Source organism: Physeter macrocephalus, chromosome 2, assembly GCF_002837175.3.
Source record: "Physeter macrocephalus isolate SW-GA chromosome 2, ASM283717v5, whole genome shotgun sequence".
Lineage (NCBI taxonomy): Eukaryota > Metazoa > Chordata > Mammalia > Artiodactyla > Physeteridae > Physeter > Physeter macrocephalus.
The window spans coordinates 59,120,996-59,139,135 of record NC_041215.1 but is presented as its reverse complement, the minus strand read 5'-3'; the positions used below and the strand labels follow the sequence as shown (position 1 = coordinate 59,139,135).

The 18,140-nt window shown below is 36.0% G+C and overlaps 1 protein-coding gene across 4 annotated transcripts in view; it reads left to right on the top strand.

The window, feature by feature from the left end:
* STAM2 (signal transducing adaptor molecule 2) overlaps positions 1 to 18,140 on the top strand; it is a 57,725-nt gene that overhangs the window by 28,494 nt on the left and 11,091 nt on the right. For all 4 annotated transcript variants that reach the window (XM_024122264.1, XM_024122261.3, XM_024122263.2 and 1 more), the window contains exons 2-8: positions 7,687 to 7,771; positions 9,255 to 9,330; positions 9,441 to 9,539; positions 10,681 to 10,827; positions 12,382 to 12,451; positions 12,988 to 13,174; positions 16,370 to 16,464. In XM_024122264.1, the coding sequence (XP_023978032.1) occupies positions 7,687 to 7,771; positions 9,255 to 9,330; positions 9,441 to 9,539; positions 10,681 to 10,827; positions 12,382 to 12,451; positions 12,988 to 13,174; positions 16,370 to 16,464 (759 nt within the window). The remainder of the gene's footprint in view (positions 1 to 7,686; positions 7,772 to 9,254; positions 9,331 to 9,440; positions 9,540 to 10,680; positions 10,828 to 12,381; positions 12,452 to 12,987; positions 13,175 to 16,369; positions 16,465 to 18,140) is intronic.

Below are 18,140 nucleotides of genomic sequence, written 5' to 3'. Positions count from 1 at the left end.
TGCATCGGCAGGCGGACTCTCAACCACTGCGCCACCAGGGAAGCTCTGTACATCATTTTAATTCCCCATCCACCTCCAGTTTGGTGTTTATCATTCTTGTGCATATGTTAATATATTTACTGTCTATATATGTATATCTAAAGAATAGAGCATACTTTTAAATGTTTTTTTAAAACATAAAGTTTTAATTTTATATGAAACATTCATATATTGCTAGGAAGAATGTAAAATGATACAGCTGCTTTGGAAAACTGTTTGCCATTTCCTAAAAAAATTGAACAGAGTTACCATACAACTCAGCAGTTCTCCTAGGTATATGCCAAAGAGATATGAAAACATATATCCACACAAAAACTTGTACACAGATGTTCATAGCAGCATTGCATTATTCAAACTTAGCTAAAAAAAACCACAAAGAAAACCCCACCCAAATGTTCATCAGCTGGTGAACAGATAAATAAAATGAGGTATATCTGTAGAATGAAATATTATTCAATATTGTAAAAAGAAATGAAGTACTGATACATGCTTCAACATGGATGAGTCTTGAAAACATTATACTAAGTAAAAGAAGCCAGTTACAAAAGACTGTATATTATATGATTTCATTTATATGTGAAGTCCAAAAAACGTATAGAAACAAAGTAGATGAGTGGTTGTCTAGTGGGAGAATGGGCTGTGATTTCCCATGGTTAGGGATTTATTTTTAGGATGATGAAAATATTCTAAAATTAGATAGTGGTGATAGTTGCACAATTCTGTGAATATACTAAAAGCATTGAATTGTACACTTTAAATGGTGAATTGTATTGGGATGTGCATTATATCTCAGTTTAGCTGTTTTAAAAGTTCATGTGAATGTTATATATAGTATTAGCTTTTTAAACTCAGCATAAGCCAAACAAATCATCATTTTGAGATTTACAGATTTTTGGACAGTTCAGTTCTTTATAACTCATTTTCACATTCTATTGTATGAATTTACTATATTTTCTTAATCCATTTTCCTTTTTGCTCTTAAAAAATGCTTCAGTGGGCTTCCCTGGTGGCACAGTGGTTGAGAGTCCGCCTGCCGATGCAGGGGACACGGGTTCGTGCCCCGGTCCGGGAAGATCCCACATGCCGGGCCCGTGAGCCATGGCCGCTGAGCCTGCGCGTCCGGAGTCTGTGCTCCGCAACGGGAGAGGCCCAGGCAGTGAGAGGCCGGCGTACCGCAAAAAAAAAAAAAAAAAAAAAAAAAAAAAAAAAAAAAAAAAAATGCTTCAGTGAACAGTTTACTCCATGTTTCCTTATATTGTAACACATTTTTAAGGCTTTCTTTGAAATAAGAATTTGGTAGAATTATTGATCATTTGAAATTTATTTAGTATTTAATTATTTAGAAGACATTTTATTGGTGTACCTCAGCACATTTAATTATACAACTTAAAAGAAATTAGTAAAAGTACTCATTGTCTGAAATCTTTCTGTGCAACTTTTATATTTGGCAAAAGAAAAGGTAAGACTTCTCAATGTTAACTACTGTGCCTTTCTTGGTATTTTTATTTTATTTTATTTTACTGTAGTTTAACTGAAGTATAGTTAATGTAAAATATTGTTAGTTTCAGGAGTACAACATAGTGGCTTGACATTTGGGTGCGTTATGAAATGATCACCATAATAATAAGTCTAGTAACCATCTGTGCCCATATCAAGTTATTACAGCATTATTAACCGTATTCCTAATCCTGTATTGTTATCTCTGTGGCTTATTTATTTTAAAACTGAAGTTTTAAAATATTCCCCTCATCTATTGCCCCTCCACCCTGCCAACTCCCTCCCTTCTGACAACCACCCATTTGTTGAGTCTGTTTCGACTTGTTTCATTTTGTTTTGTGTTTTAGATTCTACGTATGAGTGAGTTCATGCAGTATTTGTCTCTTTGAGTTATTTCACTTAGCATAATATTCTTTATATCCATCCATGTTGTCACAAATGGCAATTTTATTTTTTTCATTTTTTTAGAGTATTACTGAGTAATATTCCATTACATACATGTATATACACACACCACATCTTCTTAATCCATTCCTCTTTTGCTGGGTGCTTTGATTACTTCCATATCTTGGCTCTTATAAATAATGCTGCAGTGAACATTGAAGTGCATATATCTTTTAGAATTATTGTTTTTATTTTCTTTGGGTAAATACCCAGAGTGAAATTGCTGGATCACATGGCAGTACGATTTTTAATTTTTTGAGGAACCTCCATACCATTTTCCATAGTGGCTCACCAATTTACAGTTTCACCAGCAGTTCATGGGAGTTCACATTTCTCCACATCCTTGCCAACACATGTTATTTGTTGTCTTTTTCATGATAGTCATTCTGATAAGTGCGAGGTGGTATCTCATTGTGGTTTCGATATGCACGTCCCTGGTGATTAGTGATGTTGAGCATCTTTTCATGTGTCTGTTGGCCATCTGTAAGTCTTCTTTGGAAAAATGTCTGTTCATTTCCTCTGCTCATTTTTTAAATTGGGTTGATGGCTTTTTTTGATGTTGAGTTGTATGAGTTCTTGGTATATTTTGGATATCCCTTATCAGATATATCATTCAGTAGGTGGCCTTTTTGTTTTGTTGATAGTTTCCGTCACTGTGCCAAATCTTTTTAAATCTGATGTAATCCCATTTGTTTATTTTTGCTTTTGTTTCACTTGCCTGAAGAGACATATACAAAGGAAACTACTAAGACTGATGTCAGAGAGCATACTGCCTATGTTTTCTTCTAGGAGTTTTATGGTTTCAGGTCTTAACATTTAGGTCTTTAATCCATTTTGACTTTATTTTTGTATATGGTGTGAAAAAGTAGTACAGTTTGATTCTTTTGCATGTAGCTCTCCAGTTTTCCCAACAGCATTTATTGAAGAATTTATTTCCTCATTATATATTCTTGCCTCCTTTCTCATGGATTCATTGATCATATAAGTGTGTTGTTCATTTCTTGGCTCTTTATTCTGTTCCATTGATCCACGTGTCTGTTTTATGTCAGGACCATACTGTTTTGATTACTGGAGCTTTTTAGCAATTTGAAATCAGCTAGTGTGATATTTCCAGCTTTGCTCTTCTTTCTCAAGGTTATTTTGGCTGTTTGGGGTCTTTGTGGTTATGTACCAATTTTAGAATTATTTGCTTTAGTTCTTTGAAAAATGCCATTGGTATTTTGATAAGGATTGCATTGAATCTGTAAATTGCCTTGGGTAGTATGGTCATTTTAACAATATTAATTCTTCCAATCCAAGAACACAGGATATCTTTCCATTTGTTTGTGTTGTTTTCAACTTCTTTCTTCAGTGTCTTCTAGTTTTCTAACTATGGGTCTTTTACCTCATTGGTCAGATTTATTCCTAGGAATTGTATTCTTCTTAATGCAATTGTAAGTGGGATTATTTTCTTAATTTTCCTTTCTGATAGTTTGTTGTTAACGTATAGAAAAGCAACATATAGTATATCATTTTCAAACAGTGACAGTTTTATTTCTTCCTTTCTAATTTGGATTCCCTTTATTTCTATTTCTTGTCTGGTTGCTGTGGGTAGGACTTCCAATACTCTGCTGAATAAAAGTGGCAAGAGTGGGCATCCTTGTCTTGTTTCTGATCTCAGGAGAAATACTTTCAGCTTTTCACCATTGAGTATGAGGTTGGCTCTGGGTTTTTCGTATATGGTCTTTATTACTTTGAGGTATGTTTCCTCTATACCCACTTTATTGAGTGTTTTTATCACAAATGGATTTTGAATTTTGTCAAAAGCTGTTTCTATTAAGATGCTCATATGATTTTTATTCTTCACTTTGTTAATGTGGTGTATCTCATTGATTGATTTGTGGATGTTGAACCATCCTTGCATCACTGGGATAAATCCCACTTGGTTGTGGTGTACCATCCTTTTACTGTATTGTGGAATTTTGTTTGCTAATATGTTTTTGAGGATTTTTGCATCTATACTTATCAGTGATACTGGCCTATAATTTTCTTTTTTTGTGTGAGTTCTTTGTCTGGTGTTGATATCAGGATGATGCTGGCCTGGTAGAATGAGTTTGGAAGCATTCGTTCCTCTTCAGTTTTTTGAAATAGTTTGAGAAGAGTAGATGTTAACTCTTCATTAAATGTTTGATAGATTCACCTGGGAAGCCCTCTGGTCCTGGACTTTGGTACTTTGGTTTCTTGGAGGGTGTTTTTGTTTGTTTGAATTACTGATTCAATTTTATTACTGGTAATTGGTCTGTTCATGTTTTCTTTTTCTTCCTGATTCAGTCCTGGGAGATTGTACATTCTAGGAATTTATCCATTTTTCCTAGGTTGCCCCTTTTACACGCATACAATTGTTCATAGTAATTTCTTATGAGCCTTTGTATTTCTGCATTGTCAGTCATAACTTCTCTTTTATGTCTGATTTTATTTATTTGGGCCCTCTCTTTTTTTCTTCTTGAGTCTGTCTAAAGTTTTATCAATTTTATTCATCTTTTCAAAGAACTAGCTCTGAGTTTCATTGATTTTTTTCTATTTTTTTTTAGTCTTTCTTTCATTTATTTCTGCTCTGGTCTTTATTTTCTTTCTTCTCTTAACCTTTGCGTTTTGTTGGTTCTTCTTTTTCTAGTTCCTTTAGGTGTAAGTTTAGGTTGTTTATTTGAGAGTTTTCTTGTTTCCTGAGCCTGGCTTCTGTTGCTCTAAACTTCCCTCTTAGAACGGCTTTTGCTGTGTCCCAAAGATTTTGGATCATTATGTTTCCAGTTTCATTTGTCTCCAGGTACTTTTAAATTTTTTCTTTGATTTTTTTTCAGTGTCTCGTGGTTATTTAGTAACATATTGTTTAGCCTCCATGTGTTTGTGTTCTTTGCAGTTTTTTTCTTGTAGTTGATTTCTAGTCTCATACCACTGTAGTCAGAGAAAGATGTTTGGTATGATTTAATTCTTAAATTTATTGAGAGTTGTTCTGTGATCTAGCATATGATCTCTCCTGGAGAATGTTCCATGTGCACTTGAAAAGAATGTGTATTCTGCTGTTTTTGGATGAAATGTTCTAAATATGTTTGTTCCATCTGCTCTATTGTGTCATTTAGGCCAGTGTTCCCTCATTGATTTTCTGTCTGGATGATCTGTCCATTGATGTAAATGGGGTGATAAAGTCCCTTACTATTATTATATTACTGTCAATATTTCCATTTATGTTTGTCAATATTTGCTTTATGTATTTAGGTGCTTGAATGTTGTGTGCATAATTTACAATTGTTGTATCTTCTGTTGGATTGATCCCTCTATCATTATGTAATGTCTGTCTTCGTCTCTTGTTACAGTCTGTTTTATTTATTTATTTATTTATTTTTTTAAAGTCTGTTTTATCTGATACACATATTGCTACCCCAGCTTTCTTTTTGTTTCCATTTGTATGGAACACATACCTTTTTCCATCCGCTCACTTTCAGTTGGTATGTATCTTTCAATCTAAAGTGAGTTGCTTGCATGCAGCATGTATATACGAGTCTTGTTTTTTTATTTATTCTGCCACCCTATGTCTTTTGATTGGAGCATTTAGTCCATTTACATTTAAAGTAATTATTATTTTTTTTGTTTTTTGTTTTTTGTTTTTTGTTTTTGTGGTATGCGGGCCTCCCTCTGCTGCGGCCCCTCCCGTTGCGGAGCACAGGCTCCGGACGCGCAGGCCCAGCGGCCATGGCTCACGGGCCCAGCCGCTCCGCGGCATGTGGGATCCTCCCAGACCGGGGCGCAAACCTGGTTCCCCTGCATCGGCAGGCGGACGCGCAACCACTGCGCCACCAGGGAAGCCCTAAAGTAATTATTGATAGGTTTGTACTTACTGCCATTTTGTGAATTGTTTCTGGTTGTTATTATAGTTCTTTTTTGTCCTTTTTCCTTTGATCTCTTGTGATTTGATGACCATCTTTAGTGTTACATTTGGATTCTTTTCTCTTTTTTGTATGTGTATCTATTGTAGGTTTTGGAGTGGTTTCTTTTAGTTAATCTGTTTATTTTTGGCTGCTTTCGGTCTACATTGCTGTGCACAGGCTTTCTCTAGTTGTGAGTGGGGGCTGTCCTTCGTTGTGGTGCGCAGGCTTCTCATTGCGGTGGCTTCTCTTGTTGTGGAGCACAGGCTCTAGGTGCATGGGCTTCAGTAGTTGTGGCACACAGGCTCAGTAGTTGTGGCTCGCAGGCTCTAGAGTGCAGGCTCAGTAGTTGTGGTACATGGGCTTAGTTGCTCTGCATGGGCTCGAGTAGGTGTGGCACACAGGCACAGTAGTTGTGGCTCGCAGGCTCTAGAGTGCAGGCTCAGTAGTTGTGGTACATGGGCTTAGTTGCTCTACGGCATGTGGGATCTTCCTGGACCAGGACTCGAACCCATGTCCCCTGCATTGGCAGGCAGATTCTTAACCACTACGCCACCAGGGAAGTCCTTATTGTAGGTTTTTGATTTGTGGTTAGCATGAATTTTATAAATATCAACATACAGACATATATCAAGACATATACATATATATAATCATATGTATATTTCTTGACTTGATGACTTCTTTTTTTATTAACTTATTTACATACTTGGCTGCATTGGGTCTTTGTTGCTGTGCACAGGCTTTCTCTAGTTGAGGCAAGCGGGGGTTACTCTTTGTTGCGGTGTGTGGGCTTCTCATTGCTTTGGCTACTCTTGTTGCAGAGCACGGGCTCTAGGCATGTGGGCTTCAGTAGTTGTGGCACACGGGCTTAGTTGCTCCACGGCATGTGGGATCTTCCAGGACCAGGGCTCGAACCCATGTCCCTTTCATTGGCAGGTGGATTCTTAACCACTGTGCCACCAGGGAAGTCCCGACTTGATGACCTTAAGTTCAAAAACATTCTAACCACCTTACATTTCCCTACACACACTTTTAATTTTTTTATGTCATATTTTACAGTTTTTCATTTTTTTGTATCCCTTAATTATTCTTGTGGTTATAGATGAATTTACTGTTTTTGTCTTTTAACCTTCCTACCAGCTTTGTAAGTAGTTAATCTACTACCTTTACTGTATATTTGCTTTTACCAGTGAGATTTTTTCTTTCATAATTTTCCTATTTCTAGTTGTGGTCTTTTCTGCTTAGAGAAGTCTCTTTAACATTTCTTTTTTTTTTTTTTTTTTTTTTTTTTTGTGGTACGCGGGCCTCGCGCTGTTGTGGCCTCTCCCGTTGCGGAGCACAGGCTCCGGACGTGCAGGCTCAGCGGCCATGGCTCACGGGTCCAGCCACTCTGCGGCATGTGGGATCTTCCCGGACCGGGGCACGAACCCCTGTCCCCTGCATCGGCAGGCGGACTCTCAACCACTGCGCCACCAGGGAAGCCCTAACATTTCTTGTAAAGCCAGCTTAGTGGTGCTGAACTCTTAGCTTTTGTTCATTTGTGAAACTCATCTCACCTTCAAATCTGAGTGATATCTTTGCTGGCTAGAGTATTCTTGTTTGTAGGTTTTTTCCTTTAATCGCTTTAAACATATTGTGCCATGTTCTTCTGGCCTGTAGAGTTTCTGCCAAAAAGTCAGCTAATGGTCTTACAGGAGTTCCCTAGTGTGTAACTGGTTGCTTTTCTCTTGCTGCTTTTATGTCTTTCTTGGTATTTATTGTTATGCAAGACATCCTTATTTTTATGTGTGCTTATCTCTTATAGAAAAGGCCACAAATGAGTACAACACTACAGAAGACTGGAGTCTTATTATGGACATATGTGACAAAGTTGGAAGCACTCCTAATGGGTAAGATGCCCAGTCATGCCCACTGAATGTCTAGGAGCTTAATAATCTGTGTCTCTTATCCTGATGTAACTTTGGAAGGAAAATGGGATTTTTACTATTTCCTTTTGGAGGATAAAAGTAAAGACATGCTGGTGGCTGGATTTATGTGGTTAACCTCACCCTGAAAGAACAAATGAAAAGAATTGACCAAAAACTTGAAATATTAAAATGCATAATTAAAGCCTTGTTACAGTAGGGACACATGTTAACAATGAATAGACTTAATTATTTAGGGAATTCCCCTGTGACTTAGACATGTTTAATAATGAAGTAGATGAATATAATAACATAATACATATATACTAAAAAGAGCTTTCAATAATGAATAGGTAAATGCAATAAATCATAATGAAAAAATGAATATAAATAATGGTGCTTTGGGGATGGAATGGGGCAGTCAAGCTGAACTGATTATACATTAGAAGTTTAGAAGACTGATGAAAGCATTTGTTTTAACATTACAGCTTTTCAAAGTGCATTCATGCATGTTTATACTTAAACCTTTTGAGACTATATATCTTGCTAGTTTTTTTCCCACAAGATAAGAATTTGCTGTGTGAAAGCTCAGTCTGTCTTGAAGAAATGAAAAGGTAATTTATATGATATTGTTCTCTTACGTTGACTGACCTTTTTTGAAATGATTTGGCTCTTCATTTTGGATTTTGGAATGTACAACCTTTGCAACAAGTTTTCTTTTTCTTTTTTTTTTTTTTTTTTAAGTTCTACAAGTCTATGGGGCATGTTTATACTTAAACCTTTTGAGACTATATATCTTGCTAGTTTTTTTCCCACAAGATAAGAATTTGCTGTGTGAAAGCTCAGTCTGTCTTGAAGAAATGAAAAGGTAATTTATATGATATTGTTCTCTTACGTTGACTGACCTTTTTTGAAATGATTTGGCTCTTCATTTTTGATTTTGGAATGTACAACCTTTGCAACAAGTTTTCTTTTTCTTTTTTTTTTTTTTAAGTTCTACAAGTCTATGAGCAAAACGTTGTGTAAGATCATTTTATAGATTTAGTCCTTTAATGAAGTGACGTTTGCAGGTGTATGTGTAAGGTATTCTGCTACCAAATAACTTTAAATTTAAAAGTAAATTTTGGGGGCTTCCCTGGTGGCGCAGTGGTTGAGAGTCTGCCTGCCAATGCAGGGGACACGGGTTCCAGCCCTGGTCTGGGAAGATCCCGCATGCCGTGGGGCAGCTGGGCCCGTGAGCCACAATTACTGAGCCTGTGCGTCCGGAGCCTGTGCTCCGCAACAAGAGAGGCCACGATAGTGAGAGGCCTGCGCACCGTGATGAAGAGGGGCCCCCACTTGCCGCGACTAGAGAAAGCCCTCGCACAGAAACGAAGACCCAACACAGCCATTAATAAATAAATAAATAAAAATTAAAAGTAAATGTTTGAATGAAATTCTGAACACTTAACCTTCTTCATTTTTTTAGAGCAAAAGATTGCCTAAAAGCCATAATGAAAAGGGTAAATCATAAGGTTCCTCATGTTGCTCTGCAGGCATTAACTGTAAGTGAAAGTCATGTTATTATTTGACCCAAATTTTAAATGTGTGTTTATTTCAGTTAAGTAAGATAATATCTCAACATTTGTATATTGATTTTTATTTTAATTAATAGCTTCTTGGGGCTTGTGTGGCAAACTGTGGAAAGATATTTCATTTAGAAGTATGTTCCCGTGATTTTGCAACAGAAGTACGTGCTGTGATAAAAAATAAGGTAAACTTTAAAAAGAGAAGAAATTTAAGTCATTAAAAAATATGTATGCTGTGTTATTTTAACTATATAAAGCATTAGTAGAGTTGTATAGTAAGGGAAATCATTTTAGATAGATTTGAAATGAAAAAAACTTTCTGTTCTAAAATGTGTTGTTTACATTTGTAGCACCAAAAACTGTTTTCCTCCCGAAAGCATATATATTAGTGATAATAGCTGATCTTTATTGAGGGTTAGCAGTCACTGCTTTAAGCATTTTATGTATGCTACCTTGTTTAAAGCTCTTAACAACCCTTAAAAGTTAGATTCCCTTATCATTCCTATTTTATAGATGCAGAAACAGACTTAAGAGAAGTTAAGTAACTTGTCTAAGGTTATGCAGCTACTAAGTGGCATAGTTGATGTTCAGATCCAGGTTTCTGTGACTTCAGAATCCAAACTAACCACCATTCTGTCCTGATCCCATTAGAGATGGTGAGCAAAGGGGCCCTTTATTTTAGAGCAGGGTGGAGAGGGTCTTCTTGATGGGGTTGTTATTAATTTATTTCTGTTAGAAGCTCTGAATCACTCTTCTCATGCTACTAGTGGCAAAAATATCAGAATTTTAGTTTAGTTGATATAAAAAGCTTAATCTAATATTGAGAATATTAAGAAAACATAAAAGAAATAACCTCTGAATATAATAGATTCATTGTCATTGTATAAGACATAAACATTGATGTTCAAAAAGGGTAATTTTCCAAGAAACAACTATGTATTAAAATGTAAATAAGGGGCTTCCCTGGTGGCGCAGTGGTTGAGAGTCCGCCTGCCGATGCAGGGGACACGGGTTCGTGCCCCGGTACGGGAAGATCCCACATGCCGCGGAGCGGCTGGGCCCGTGGGCCATGGCCGCTGGGCCTGCGCGTCCCGAGCCTGTGCTCTGCAACGGGAGAGGCCACAACAGTGAGAGGCCCGCGTACCGCAAAAAAAAAAAAAAAAAAAAAAAAATGTAAATAAGCATTTATCAAGTGCTCATTTAGGCTAAGGATTGCTAGACTTTTGTTGATGTTCATAAAATTAGAGAATTTTGGTGGTAATTCTCTTTGTTAAATAATTCAAGTACTTATTTTAACGATTTTTTTCTTTGCCTTTTCTTTAAAAGGCTCATCCTAAAGTATGTGAAAAACTGAAATCTTTAATGGTGGAGTGGTCAGAAGAATTTCAGAAGGACCCTCAGTTTAGTCTGATATCTGCAACTATTAAATCTATGAAAGAAGAAGGAATTACTTTTCCTTCAGCAGGTTCTCAGGTAAGAGATCATTCAGACTCATGGTTGACCCTATAGTATTTTGAAGGTATATACCTTGGGTAAAAGCTGGCAAGGTTTATCTTAGTCATCATTGCTCACCTGCACTCTACATGAGTCTATCTAGCGTAGTGCCTTATATTGAGTAGACATTGTAATTGTTAAGTGAATTACTTCTACAAATGAGAACTTTGAGAAGTGAATCATCCATAAATAATCTGTTTAATGCTACTCTGAAGGTAGAGTCATGCAAAAGGCATAGATGTGTGAGAGAGCCCTTATGTTCAAGAAATTTATAGTCAGTTTGGAGGGTAACTATATACATGTGAAAAATAACTAACTATAAGTGACAAATATGGATGAGGGGTACACAAGCTAGATGCCAGGAGGGAGAGGTTAACTACAGATTGGGATGGTGAAGAAGGTGAAGAGTAGAATTTTTAGGCTGGAATGTATTTCAATATGTAGAGAGGAGTAAAGAGGTCATCAAGGAAGGAATGACATGAACCAGTTCATGGACTTCAGAAAGCTCAAGACCTGTCTGTTGAAGAATGAATATGCCTGGAGTGAATGGTGTAGTTTACATATAAGATAGGGTGAACTATAAGATGAGAAATTTATTTGGGGATGTAGGGGTAGCTTTAGTAGCACAGGGGTGGGAGCAGGGATGATGAGTCACAGAGTAGGTGGTTTATTTTCGTCTGTGGGAGAAAAACACTGTGTCTTGGCTTTTGCTCTCAGTGCCTTTTATTTTCCAGGATGTGGGCTAGGCAAAGAGACTAAGAGAAGTACTGTATATTTTTTTTAAATTTTGGAATGTAGACTGAAGACACAAAAAGAACCTTTATAGCTGACCAGGCCTAAGGGTTCCAGGTAGAATTTTGAGATAAAAACCTTATAAGTAATAAAAGTCTAGCATTTTCCTGCTCTGTCCTTTCTTCAGGTCATTCTCAAAAATCTGTGTTAAAGAACTGGTTGATGGTTCAGAATCCTGGACATCTCTGTCTTCCATGCCTTTAAGTTTAACCATGACCTTCCTTAGTCCTCTGCTATGCCTGAAGAACCACCACACCATTCAAACACAATGAGTTGTAAAAGGGGGCCTAACATGTATGCCTAGAGCTGCACCTTTTGTCTGCATCCTCCCTCCTCTTCTCTTCAGTCATTATCATGGCTTCTTGCTTCTACTGCTCGCGTAGCCCTGCACCTCTAGCAGTGTAGCACCTCTCACTGAATGAGAGACCTTGGACCACTGAGATCAGGAAGTGCAATCAGGAAAGATTCATATTTAAGTACTTTCTGTATGCCAGGTTCTGTGTCAGATACTAAGATTTATGCAAAATGTAAGCCAGTTCGTGCCCTTTGTGATTTTTTAATGTTTTCTTGAAAATTCTGATGTTCTGTTTTAGTGCTTGAAAACAACTACTTAAAATTATCACAAAGACCTTCACTTTTAAGTGGAACTTAATTAACTTTTTAATTAGCATGAACGAATAATCATAGAGCTTGTGTTTTCCTTGGAAAGGTAGTTGTGTTCATTTTACTCATACATTACAGATTGTCTCAGTTGCTGCCAAGAATGGTACGTCCTCGAACAAAAACAAAGAAGATGAAGATATAGCTAAAGGTAAAGAAAGGATCATGCACGTGTAATTTAGTGTTGCTAATCTAAAAACTAGTGGAGTCTGAAAAGTAAGAGAAACAATTGACGTGATATAAGATTAATTGAACTCATAATCGTTGTCAGTAACATGTATTTAATGTCCTACCTTTGACAAGATTACATTTCACCTTTTCTTTAATGCCAAAGTTATGAGTCAAGCACAGAAATGTGTTCATGACTTGTCCTGTATGGAAAGCTACCCATATTATAATGTCACAATCTGTTTGCTGTAAAAATAATAGCTGCTGTATTTGACAGACTGTGATAATAAGGAATGAGCAAAAACTTATTTTAAAAAATGTCATAGTTCCCTGCCCTGTCCCCTCTCCCCTTCCTGCCCCCAGAAAAGCTAATTGTTTAGCATTTAACTGGACAAATAAAATATTCACTTCATTTATTCTTATTAAATAGCACATTATGTAATATTTCTTATTAAAGTTTTAAAAAATAAGAATTAATTCTGGCTGTCTTGTTTTTTGCATTTTAATTTTTCAAACTAGCTATTGAATTATCATTGCAAGAGCAGAAGCAGCAGCACACAGAAACAAAGCCCTTATATCCATCTGCAGAAACTCAGTCAGATAATAAAGTTGCCAGGAAAGTGAGAGCTTTATATGATTTTGAAGCTGTTGAGGACAATGAACTAACCTTTAAACATGGTGAAATTATTATTGTTTTGGATGACAGGTATGTTTTAAATATTTCTGGAATATTTTGAAGTTATTAAGTGTAATACCCTTAATTTAGAATGCTGGATATTCAGCTTTTGACTTTGGTATATTTAAATCATACTAGAACCTTTTCTACCTTAGTTATTTTTTTCTCAAATTAGACTGGGTAGTGTGAGTTTCTTATTCTTTTGTTAAATTTGGTAATAAAGTATTCTTTAGATCTTGGATTAAAAATGTATTAAATAATATTGTTTATTATCACAACTGGGAAACAGAAATATTCAGTCATCTGAATGCATTTACATTAGGAGTTGTATATACTAAAATTACTGGCAAAAGAAAACTTTAGGAAGAGATATAGCTATATTACCTTTGATCAGTGCAACCAAAAACTATACTCAGCTCCTCTGCAATTCTTAATCTGCTACTGCCTCTCCCTCGCAATTTCTCTATCACTTAAAGTTGTAATAAAGAATAGATCTGTCTGTATTGGGCCTAAGTCTGTTTTACTTTGCTTTTAAAAGAAGTTGACGAAATTTAGCAAGAGTGAGACCTAATAGCTTGTTGCTGTGAAAGGAGATTGCAAATGTATTTGGTATCCATTATAAATAGCTTAGTAAGGATACATTAGTATATTTTTAAATGGGTAGATACACAAAATCGTTTTACTTTGCTACAGTAAATATTTATTGAGAAAATGTTATGTAAATAAGCTGTGTTTATAATAAAAAAGTGAACGAGGGCACAGTTCTTTCTTCATAAAACCTAGAATAAGGGAGTTAAAGTTAGAGGTAATTAGGTGGGATGCAGATTGTGAATGCTGTAAGAGGTAACGTTGGGGTCCAGAAGAAAGCAGAATCACACCTGGTACAAGCATCTAGGAAAGAAGGCTTATCCAGGGGGTCTATTTCAGGTGTTTGGAAAGGAATAGACAAAATTATCATTTCCAGATTCTGTGGTTGTCCATTTACAAGGTCCAAGAGAATCAATGATCAAACTGTTAAAACTGATAAGAGTTCATCAGGTTGTTGGATATAAGCTCAGTATACAAAAATCAGTGGTATGCTTTAATCACAACTATTTAGAAAATGTAGTAGAAAAAAATGTCATTCTCAGTAGTCTCCAAAATTATAAATGATCAAGGGATTAAATAAACCTAACAAAGGTACATAAGGACTTTATGGTAAAAATTATAAAATTCTTTGAAAGATACAAAGGAATATAAATATATGTAATATATTTATGTAAATATAAATGGAGAGAGAGACCATGTTTATGGTGAAGAAACCGTAATATTGTAAAGATTTAATTTTTCCAATGTTAATGCATAAGCAGTGCATTTCCAATTAAAAGCCCAATAAGACTGTTTTTTAGAGAACTTGAAAACATTTTAATTTTAACATTAATATGGAAATGTGAAGGTATACAGTAACATAGAGAAGGTACTTCCCCTGCCAAGTATCAAGGCATATTAACAAGCTGTAGTAAATAAATACATAGACTGTTGCAACAGGATGGAATCCAAAAATAGGCTTATGAACAGATAGCAACTTGCTGTTTGAAAGATAGGCTATCATAAATCAGTAGAAAAATTGGTGTACTATTAAGTAAATTTTGCTGGGATGAATGGTTTTTTATGCAGTATAAATAAAATTTGATTCAGCTTCACACAGTACATAAAATTTCATTCCAAATAAATTAAAGACCTAAACGTGGGAGAGGGATATAAAGAAAAACCTGAAACTATTAAACAAGTATATAGGAGAATAGGAGTTCAAGGATAGAGAAAGATTTCTTTTTTAAAAAAGTGTAGGGACTTCCCTGGTGGTGCAGTGGATAAGACTTCATGGTCCCGATACAAGGGTTTGATCCCTGGTCAGGGAACTAGATACCACATGCATGCTGCAACTAAGAGTTCACATGCCACAACTAAGGAGCCCACGTGCTGCAACTGAGGAGCCCATGTGTCGCAACTAAAGGAGCCCATGTGCTGCAACTAAGGAGCCCGCCTGCTGCAACTAAGACCCAGCACAACCAGATAAATAAATAAATATTTTAAAAAAACAAAAAGTGTAAACCGTAAAAGGTTGCTAAATTTGATTATAGAAACAGAAGACAGCATGCAATAAAAGAAAACCATAAGCATATGTTAAAAGACAGTGACAGTTTGAGAGAAGGTATTTGCATAATGCAGACAAACAAATCCTATTCAGAATATGTACAGAACTCCTACATATCCATGAAAAGAGACAAATGACCCAGTGGAAAACAAAAAGTGGACAGAAGGTATGAACGAGCAGTTTACAGAAGAGGCATTTTGGATGCTCAGAAGTGCAGATGAGCACAGCATTGAGAGATGATTTCTCCTGTGTGACATCATGTGTTGATTGGACAATTAACACGTGTGAGCAGAAATGACATTCTCACACACCGCTGAGGGAAAGGAGGATGGTGAATTGCCACAGCCACTTTAGGGAACATGTGGCAATACTAGTAACATGTTCTGTGGCCCTGCAAGTCCATGTCTGTGAATAAGCTGAGAATTGTTGCATGTGCGCCCTAAAATCTAGAATGATTATTGCCCCAATCTTCATAAGGGTGAAAGACTGGAAATAACCTAAATGTCCGCCTGTATGGGGATGGATAAATCAAATATGCCATGTTTGTGTGATGGATCTTTAAAAGAGAGCTGAAAGTATTGACATAAAACTTAAAAGACCTATAATGACTAGTATTTAATCTATAGAGCTGGCTATAGATATCTATAGGTATATAGATATCTATAGATACATAGCTATTTTTATCTATAGAGTTTACTATATAGATATAGTGAATAAAAAATACACTTGAAGGAAGGTGACATACCAACTTGTTAGTGGTGGTATGAAGGATGGATGTGAGTTTGGGACTTGGGGATGTTGATAAAGGAAACTTCAGTGTTATTTATAATGTTTTGGTTTTTTTTAAGGCCCAGAATCAAATATGACCAATTGCTGATTGGTTCTAAATTTAAGTATGGGAGTATGGATGTTTATTTTATTTGTGCTTTTTTATAGTTCGTATTAAGTTTAAGAAGAACTACATTTAAATATAGTGGGATTTGAGCTGGTATTGTCAAAGTAGGCTAAATTTAATTTTTATCTTAATTACTCTTGACATTAGTGTACTGAAATGTAGAGTAGCAAGTGACATTTTTGTACTGTGTTTTCAGTGATGCCAATTGGTGGAAAGGAGAAAATCACAGAGGAATAGGACTCTTCCCATCTAATTTTGTAACAACTAATTTAAACATAGAACCTGAGGCAGGTAAGTTAAGTCTGAGGGAAGGTTAAATCTGTTGAAGTTTTTTTTAACTTGAATTTTGTGGTTCAGTTTGAAATATAAAGTAGATTGGCATTTAACTCTTGTTTTAAATCATTTATTTATAAGCAATACAGTTTAACCTACTGCTTACCAAATTAAGGCATTAACTTATCCCAGGTCAATTCCAAGAGTTATTTCCTTATCATTATATTTTAAATCCTTTGAGAGCTAATGTACAGAGGTACATTTAAGGCATAAAATAAGCTGTGCTTGACCATGTAAATATTTAAATCAATGTAATTATGGTTTAAGAGGCAGAATGTGTTTGTTCAGTACAAAAAAATATTTGTTTTATTCACCACTGACGCACAGTATCAAAGCGGGCTGGGGGTGGGGTGGTGGTTGGGAGAACTGGTTGACAAGTGCTGAGTGTGATTACAGGGGTTAGAAGTACGCATAAGTTTTAGACTTTTCCTCGCCTTGATTTGATCCTAGTGAACTCAGAACAATAACAAAGTCATGTAATCAAGGCAGTAGGTCCCTAGTTCAGATCTTCTGAACTTCACTCAGTTTTGCAGCCATAGACCGTTCCCCTCAGCTGCTGCCAACCATACAGAGAAAGCTTCCATTTGTTAGGCAGGCAGGGAGTTGGGGGGAGCTGAGTGTAAAGAATAGCTGATGATAACGCTAATGATGGTGAGGATCAAAAATAGAACTGCTCAGTGGTGTTTAAGCACTCATTTGTCAGGCGTTAAGCCACATCTTTTGCTTGCACTATTTCGTTTAATGTTCATAAATCTGTGAGATAGGTACTTTTGTTACCTCAGTTTACAGATAAGGAAACTGATGCTGAGGTTATATGGCTACTAGGTGACAGCCAGGATACTAAAGGCAGCCAGTCTGCCATTAGAATGTACTTGTACTAACTGACTCACTGCTGGACATACTGCTTCTAATGCTTATAGTTCTAGAAAAAGAACTTAAATTGAAAGCTCTCTGCACTGTGTGTAACATCATCTTTGTATGGGTAGGGTGATGCATTCAATTAAAATGAAGTGTAGAGAGATGAATACTGAGTACTCTGCCACTATTTATACTTTTTATTCCTCTAGTCTGACTCTCTAAGTAAGTATGAGAATTGGAGACACTAGTTTTAATAACTTGATAGACCACGCTCAGGGAATCCTATACTATGGTGATTTCCCCTTGGCATAGGCTAGAGAGATTGAGCTGCAGTTTTAAAAGGAAAAAATATTTGGGGTTTTCAGTCAGTCCTTTCAGTAAGTCCTCATGTTGTGCTCTGCTCCTTAGGGCATATATGAAAGTTAGTCAAATATTTGAAATAACTGTTGGGACTTAAAAGTTCTTTGGTTATATAAATTTTGATTATAATTTTTTTACTAAAATTTACTTTATTAAAATATAGTACATTATAGCAGTACTCTAGTGAGCATTTAAATAGTTTTTTGTATATGTATTTTTGTAAGTTATTTTTCAGCCTTCTTTTTCCTAGAAAAAGTTTTTGTTTTGTGTCACTTTAACCGTTATCAAAGTTAGGTTGAAATCAAGTCTATTTTTTTGTACATATAGAAAATAATTTTTTTTTTTTTTTTTTTTTTTTTTTGTGGTATGCGGGGCCTCCCTCTGCTGCGGCCTCTCCCATTGCGGAGCACAGGCTC